Here is an 8668-nt window from a genome sequence, read left to right as displayed (position 1 = left end):
GGGCGAGAAGAGAGGCTGAATCCTCCGCTCCCATTTTGCTGCACAGAATGGGATTCGGTGCTACCATCGTTGGGGAGATATATCACCAGGAAGAAAAGCGCCGCAGAGAGTGCATCACAAGGAGTGAAGTTGCGTCTTCTTTTCCTCGCAGATGACGGTTCGGCCTCATTCTCTCCTGTTGCATGGTAAGTGTGGTCCATTCGCAAACTTTATAACTAAAAAACTTTTCACTACTCTCTATCGACGAACTACTAACACTCTCTGCTGTTTCCTCCTCCTTCTTCCTTCCTTCCGCTGTCTTCGTTGGTTTATTTATACACGCGAAACGCGTTCTCTGGCTGGCTGGATTGTCCGCTCGGTCTGCCGTACATACATGGCGGCGCAAGATGGCGACCTCTCTAAAGCAAGGCCCTTGCTATATATATATATAGCATATTTATAAGGCTACGAAAACCAAACGAATTTTATTTTATAGCGATTATACACTTGTATAAACATATTAATGGGTAGAATATTCAAATTCAGATTCAGATTTGATAATAAACCATGCCAAATATTACACACTGGCCCTTTAACTAAAATAAAGTTGAGAATCTCCGTCCAGTTGCATTTTTTTTCAGTATCGTAGATAAGCAAATGTACACGGTATGATAACTGTCAATTTTAATATCACAGTATACCTTAAAGCAGGTATACCGCTACAGCCCGAATACATACACACACAAACACACACAGAATTATTTAGTAACAAGGCACAACAGTACCTGAACAGTCCCATGAACCTGAGCTTCTGGGTCAAGGCGTAGTAAATCTTGTGCTGTGGGTACCAGTCATACACCTCCTTTGTCTTGGCCAGAGGAGTCTCTTTGAACAGCTGCACCACCTTCATAGATTTGGAGTCTGTCGGATGCACAACCTCCCCGAAGATCTGTGCGCTCAGTCTGGCCATGCGCACGGCGTAGCTGGACAGACCGGCCATGACTGCTGAACAAAGCAAAGAAAAGAATTCAAACTTGGGACAGGTACAACATAAACTCTGTATCACATGAGTGGAACACTGGCTGGGCATGGAACATGTTTTGTATATTATGTTAACATCATCAACAATAATCACAATCACAATTTGGCTATACATTTTTTGACTTCATGTTTAGAGTGCATCTTGTGATGTATTTCATTAAGAGCTCCATACTGACAGGTGTGTTGGCTAGACAATCACAAGCATTCATGTGAAAGTCAATGTCTGGTGTAAATTAGTTGATTTTATTAATTAGTCAGTCAATGAAAAGTGAACTGGCAGCTATTTCTTCATCTTTTAATAATTTCAGTCATTTTTTAAACAAAAACACTAAATATTGTTTGGTTCAAGCATCTCAAATGTGACAATTTGGAGCTTTTTTGTCATACATAACAGTACGCTGAATATCTATGGGTCAGTTTTCGTTTTATGTCTTTTTAGGGAACACTTTGCAAGTTTAGCAGAACACTAAAATGCTGCTGCTGGTTAAGTGCAGAGAATATTGTTATTGACAGTTTATGTGTGTTGGTCTATAGGTTATTTTTGTCACTCTTCAGTTCAGTAGTAGTACTTACACTATGCAGTGCCATGTAACACAGACCTAATAAAGTATTCATGCTACACTGGTTGACTTGATTTGGCTGCTCTGCAATGAGCACTGCCCAGGTTGGGTGGAATTATCACTAGTAGCACCATGCCCACCCATGGTGGTGGGAGAGTGTTGCTGTGGAAATATTGTGCCCAGCCTCCGGTCTCCCCACATATTGCCCCATTGAGTAAAGTAATTCATTTTGATCCAAAAAAACCTTAACATTGCTAAATATGCTGTTAGCACAGTTAGCAGCATCAGCACAGCTAGTGGTGCAAACATACGTTAGTCAACGATGCTAAAAGGGTTTTGCGCCTCAATATGACACAACTTAAGCAGAATTTATACCTCTGATGCCGTACCTACAGCATAGACTCTGTGACGTAACCTACACCGCAGCCTGACATGCACACAGAAATGTAACTACATGTCTCTATTTATGTAAGCTGAAACCATTTCCATCAGTGGAAAATAAGCTTTTATTTACTTTTATTTCATAGATAAGAAACAATAAATTGTGAAGACAATAAAGCCCCTACAAAATAGCATTTTTCATTTCAAGTCTTGTGTGTGATTTATCCTGGCTTCATATGAGTAAAAGAAATTTCCAGTAGCCACAAGGCTAATTTATACAATGTAAAATGCCATAGGCTTGTGCTAATAACATTAGCATGTTGTATTTGTGGGGAACATGTGTCCAGCAAAAGACAAGTGCTTTGTCTGTGAATCATTAGTTAGGCCTACAAGTCATAATGAAGCTGATTTGTGTAGTTGTGTTTGAAATTGTCTCACTGTGTCATTAAATTGTATTCAATGTGTGTTTTGAATCAACTTAACTTTACAGCACTTCACAGAAACCCCACCGCTGACTTGCAGAGTGACACAGACACCACTGCACAAGTACATAATGCTCACAACAGCTAGCAACTTGCCGTTGGGGGACTTATTTTGGATTTTTTAACACAGAAGGAAAGGAGGACTTGAATATGACGCATGCAGTTTGCAAGGATTGTCATATGGGAATCAAATACTCTGAGAAGACTACGGACATGAGGGCTGACCTCACACACCACCATCCAGAGAGACCGTGTTAGCTGCTGAGAGCTAAGCTAATGCTTAAACCTGCTCCGCTGAAAAATCAACCAACACTGGACACACTTAGTTTGACAAAACTACCATCCAACTCTGAGAGAGCGAAGAAAATAACAGTCTATCACCTACTTCATGTGCAAAGATCTATGTCCATACAGTGTTGTTGAAAATGTTAAATGCTGAAAACACTGGAACTCAGGTATGTGACTTCATCCTGACATTTTTACACCAACACAGCTGGATATATATACATGGTTACATTTGATTGAATTTGAAAATAAAAGTCAAACGCAAAAAAAAATTGAATTGTGCCTGAGCTCAGTTTCATTTAAATAGATGCATTTGTTTAATGTAAATTACATCTTGTTTTGGTTTTAGGCTTTATGAATTTAAAGTGTGCAATGGGAAAAGTGAAGCTAATTTTGTCTGTTTATTAAATGAAATTAAATGATTTTATTTACATGTATGGTGATCTTACATTTGAGCGAAAAATATGTAATAATATTATTTACAATGAAAATAGCAAGCAATCCTACACGGTAGTTCATGACACTCTAAAATTTGTCATCATTGTGATGATCAAAGATCAGACAAATTTGGTAGAAAATATATGCGAAGCCGTGTCTAAAATTGAAAAGCCTCTTAAAAAGAACAAAAAACATCACTATTGTTATTCTGATGAATGTTTGTCTGTTCATATATTACAACTTTGACACTGACTTACCGTTCTGAGTCATTGTTATGGATATGCTTTTAGTGTTTTAGTCGTCATATTACGGCCAGACTTAGACGTTTTCATTCACTAATCCCTTGATGAGAACCCACCATGCACCAACATGATGACTGACAGAGCTTCATGTGTTCAGTAACAACACGGTGTCTTACCTGAGTCCGCAGCCCGTCAGTTCACACCGCTGTTGGTCAGACACTCTGTAAACGCTGGTTAAACGCTCCGTTATGTTAAATTCCAATATAGTTTTATGAACTGTACTAACGTTTTACCTAACATTAACCTTCACACACCATACTGCCATCACAGACTCTAACGCGCATGACACAAATTTCGTGAAGCTGATTGGTTTGATGCTTTCACTTCCGGTTTCACGGCAGGATAGTATTTTATTTTCAACACGATACATGCTTTATAAATTACACATAAATGTATCAACGGGTTGTCCTCAAAACTTTAATTGACGCAGACAGTTTGTCATTGTTAATGAAGCCTTTTTTATTTTTTTATTTTTTTATGTTACGAAATTAAGCGCTGGTAGGAAGTCCGTCGCTTTTAAGGGTTCCGGAGGGTGCGACATGTTTTACACAAAGTTCCGCTCATCAGTCAACTGTCACTTTTGCACCTGTGTACGGAGCTTACTATGCTTATTAGTATGTGTCATTATTTGTTGTTCTGCCTGTTAATTTGATGGCATCTTCACCACAAAAAATAAGGCCACAGTATAAATGGTAAGATACCTCAAAGCAAGCCATCAGATTAAATATAGAGGTTAGTTGTTTTTTTGTTGTTGTTTTTTTTTAGATGTCTTTACTGTTGGATGGAATGCCATGAAATTTGGTACACAAATTTTTTTTCAAATTCAAGAACATTAGTGTTACATATCAATAGGGAAAATGTAGCAGTAAGCAGCAAACTATAAAATAAAAATGAAAAGAACAAAATTACAGGGGACTTTTGGATTAAGCAAATCATGGAAAATATATTCACTTACAAAACAATTATTAACAAGGCAAATCTTGAGCAATGACATCTTCAATTACAATCAATCAATTTTATTCATAAAGCCCAATATCACAAATTTTACTTTTACTTCACAGCATACAACATCCCTCTGTCCTTTGGACCCTCACAGCAGATAAGGAAAAACTCCCCAAAAAAACTCTTTAACAGGGGAAAAAAATGGTAGAGACCTCAGGAAGAGCAACTGAGGAGGGATCCCTCTTCCAGAATGGACAGGTGTGCAATAGATGTCGTACAGGACAGATCAACATAATAAATTTACAGTGTTCCATATCACAAAATGAGACCTAAAGAGAGACAGAGAGACAGAGACAGAGAGAGATGCAAGACAGACAGTTATGACAGTTTACAACAACATTAATTTAAGTTATAATATTATATATATATATATATTACAATAATTACAGCTATTGTGGTACAATATGTTGTAAGTATATGATAGTATATGTATTTGACAATAATATCAATAGGCCTATGTGTAAAATAACAGTAGAAGTATGACTAATGATAACAGCAGCAGCAGGAGGCATCAGGCAGGACCACAGCAGCAGCACAACCACGTCACACAATCAAGACACAGCTGTGATAGGAGGTAACCTGCCAGACAGTGGAGCACAAAGGCTCTGGAGAAGAAGCCGAGTTAGTGACATTCAGTAGAGCTGAGTTAGCGAGATGCAGTAACAGGACATGAATGTTAACAAAGGAGAGGGAGAGAGAGAGAAGGAGAGAAGGGGCTCGGTGTATTATAGGTGATGTATTATAGGAGGTCCCCCGGCAGACCAGGCCTAAGTCAGCCTAACTAGGGGCTGGTCCAAAACAAGCCTGAGCCAGCCCTAACTATAAGCTTTATCAAAAAGGAAAGTGTTAAGTCTTGTCCTAAATGTGGAGACGGTGTCTGCCTCCCGGACTGAAGCAGGAAGATGATTTCACAGAAGAGGTGCTTGATAGCTGAAGGCTCTGGCTCCTTTTCTACTTTTGGTGACATTAGGGTAGGCTGACCAAATGTCCACTTTTCATGTCCCGTCCGGGTTTTTTTTTATAAATTGATGATAATGTCTGGTTTTCCGTGTGTGTGTGTGTGTGTGTGTGTGTGTGTCAGAGTGCGGCACGGGCCGCATATCTCTGTCCGAACCTGAACCGAGCCCGACATTAATTAATTACTAAAGCATTGAGTTTGTGTCACACAGTTGTTATGGTTACAGGGTATTTAACAGGCCGGGCGTGCACCGTGGGTGCTCAGCGGAGAGGGAGACCTCCGTGTTTGAGACGGGAGCGGGAGGCGGGATGTCTGAGGCTTCCAGCGAGAGGAGAGGGAGAAATATAACAAAATAAGATAAAATAGGAAAAACCTGTCTCCCTCTTCTATTTTATTTTCAGCGTTTAATCAAGGCGGAGGCGGGCGGCGGGAGGTCCGAGACTTCCAGCGAGGGAAGAGATAGAAACAAACAGCCAATGTGTGTGTGTGTGTGTGTGTGTGTGTGGGTGTGTGTGTGTGTTATGTTCAGGTGTTGTCACGTAAATAACAGTGCCCAAGCAATAAACAGGACAGACAATACGATTTTATTTATTTTTACACTACATTTTCACTGAAAGCTGACTGAATCCGACCCGAGCCCGAATACAATTTATACATTTTTGACCAAACCCGGCCCGACCCGTCGGGACCCGTCGGGCTCCGTCGGGCTCGGATCGGGTAGCCACACTCTAGTGTGTGTATGTGTCCCCTATAGGGACCTATCTGAATTTCTGTCTTTGAGAGATATTATTTTACAATATAACTGAATTTTCTATCCATACATATAAACTTTAAATATATTAAAATTATAAGGCATCTTTGAGTAAACTGCGAGTATCATTTAAGTAGGCTATCTCGTGGCTGGCCGAGTGTCCTCTTTTTTGGAAATCAAAATATGGTCACCCCACTTTAGGGACCACGAGTAACCCTGCATTCTCAGAGCGCAGTGTTCTGGTGGGATAATATGGCACTATGAGCTCTCTATGCTTTGATGGAGCCTGACCATTTAGAGCTTTGTAAATTAGGAGTAAGATTTTAAATTCAATTAAATTCTGGATTTTACATGGAGCCAGTGCAGAGAAGCTTAAACAGGAAAAATGTGATCTTGTTTCTTAGCTCCGTCTAGTGCCGCTGTGTTCTGGATTGGCTAGAGAGTTTTTAAAGACTTATTAGAGCTACCTGATAATAGGGAGCTACAGTAATCCAAAACAAAAGTGGACCAATTTTTCTGCATCTTTTTGGGACAGGATAGGCCTAATTTTGTATGTTATCACAAAAGGTGATCTTCAATGTTTTTCATTTGCTTCAGATTTTCTTTTTTCTTTCTTTCTCTTTAAACAAAAGTCAAAGATTTGACAAAGTATTTTATTTCATTAATAAAACCAATAAAATTAGTTTCCAGTTTTTCCACTTACATACATGGATATGATACTTTCCCATGATAATTTCTACATTAATTACAGAATATATGTGATTGATTAAGATGATTTTATAGAAAATAAGACATCTATTAGGCTAAATTTGAGAATAGGAGATATTGTAATACATATTCATCCCTGTATATTCAGGTAGACACATTTATGTTCCTCTCAGGATGAATTGTTATAACTTTGGGGACATCTTAACTCAATCTAGCACCACCATCAGGTCAAAATTTGAATATATCCATTACTTTGGTTTATACCTGCAAAACTGCTGACATTCCCAGCAGTCTCAGCTGTGCTTTATGTTGGGATGCCAATGCACTAAAGCATGTTAGCATTGTCATTGTGAGCATTTTAGGGGCATAAATATAGACAGTGCAGGCAGTGCAGTTGAACTGGGGCCCGTGAGGGGAGGGGCCCATGAAGAGAGTGGGCCCTCCAATAATGCGTTGGGTGGAGAATGGACCCTTATAAGTGATTGCCACCTTGAAATTATCTCTCTCATTACATGAAACACAGTACAATTTGCTATATATGCTCTTGAAAAAGCAAGCCCATCTTCATCATGTTCATGTTTTCTTTATTTGTAAAACAGTCAATATCTATAACAAAATGACATGCTTATTCTATATCTGTAAATCTACTATTCTATAAAACAAATATATAACTATACATCAGCTATTCAAATTGTTAAATTTGATCAATTACTTCTTAATGTCTTATTTTCTTTGGTATTTGTTGTTATATACAGAAATGCAACGATAGTTGCTGTGTAACATGTTGATGTTATCCAATGTCAAGTGTCTGATCATGCGATGAGACAATATGTGCACAATAGCATGCACTAGGGCCAACTTTAACTACCTTATGCCACTGCATAAGCCACATTTTGCTTTATTGCACTACCTTTACTGTTTTGTGCAAAGTTTCTTAATCAATGTGATGGCCTGAACTGTGCCAACATACCATCATTATACAGTATCTTAAAGGAACAGTGTGTAAGATTCAGACAGATTTACTGGCATCTAGCAGTGAGGATAGCAGATTGTAACCAGTGGAAACTTCTCCTGGTTAAAATTCTTTCAGTGTTTCAGTTTGTTCTGGAGGTTTTTACCATCCTGCTCAGCAATATGTGTAACTGGGACCAGTACTACAGAACTGTCGTCAGCATTCGTCCATCTACATCCTAACCCTCACCTGTGGTCATGAGCTTTTGGTAGTGACCGAAAGAATGAGCTAGTGGATATAAGCTGCTGAAATAAGTTTCATCAGAAGGGTGGCTGGGCTGAGCCTTAGAGATAGGGTAAGGAGCTTGGACATCCAGAGGGAGCTCGCAGTAGAGCTGCTGCTCCTTCGCGTCAAAACAGGTCAGTTGAGGTGGTTGAGACATCTGATCAGGATGCCTCCTGGGTGCCTCCCATCAGAGGTGTTCGGGCACGTCCCACTGGTAGGAGGCCCTGGGGTAGAGCCAGAACACACTGGAGGGATTACATATCTCATCTGGCCTGGGAACGCCTTGGGGTCCCCCAGGAGGAGCTGCAAAGCATTGCTGGGGAGAGGGACGTCTGGGATACTTTGCTCAGCCTGCTGCCCTAGCGACCCGGCTTTGGATAAGGGGTTGAAAATGGATTGGTAATTTGCCATGACTAAAGGAAAGTGACTGATAGTGGAAACACAGAATTTTATATAGAACTTTTTAGAGCCGACGTCTCAATGAGCAAAGTACAACTCGCCTAGTCTTACTTTTGTTCTTGTTATTGTGTTGTGTTATTGTCAG

The 8668-nt window shown here is 39.7% G+C and overlaps 1 protein-coding gene across 2 annotated transcripts in view; it reads right to left on the bottom strand.

The window, feature by feature from the left end:
* Positions 1 to 3766, bottom strand: part of mrps33 (mitochondrial ribosomal protein S33) — a 7804-nt gene extending 4038 nt beyond the window's left edge. The window contains exons 1-2 of one of the 2 annotated variants that reach the window (XM_050036681.1): positions 3585 to 3766; positions 765 to 984 (exon numbers count right to left, since the gene is read on the bottom strand). In XM_050036681.1, coding sequence (XP_049892638.1) covers positions 765 to 979 — 215 coding nt within the window. In that variant the 5' untranslated portion in view covers positions 980 to 984; positions 3585 to 3766. The remainder of the gene's footprint in view (positions 1 to 764; positions 985 to 3584) is intronic. The other variant, XM_050036682.1, reaches the window with a different exon arrangement.
* Between the last annotated feature and the right edge of the window lie 4902 nt (positions 3767 to 8668).

The sequence above is a fragment of the Epinephelus moara genome, chromosome 23, assembly GCF_006386435.1.
Source record: "Epinephelus moara isolate mb chromosome 23, YSFRI_EMoa_1.0, whole genome shotgun sequence".
Lineage (NCBI taxonomy): Eukaryota > Metazoa > Chordata > Actinopteri > Perciformes > Serranidae > Epinephelus > Epinephelus moara.
This window is presented reverse-complemented; position numbering and strand designations above follow the sequence as displayed.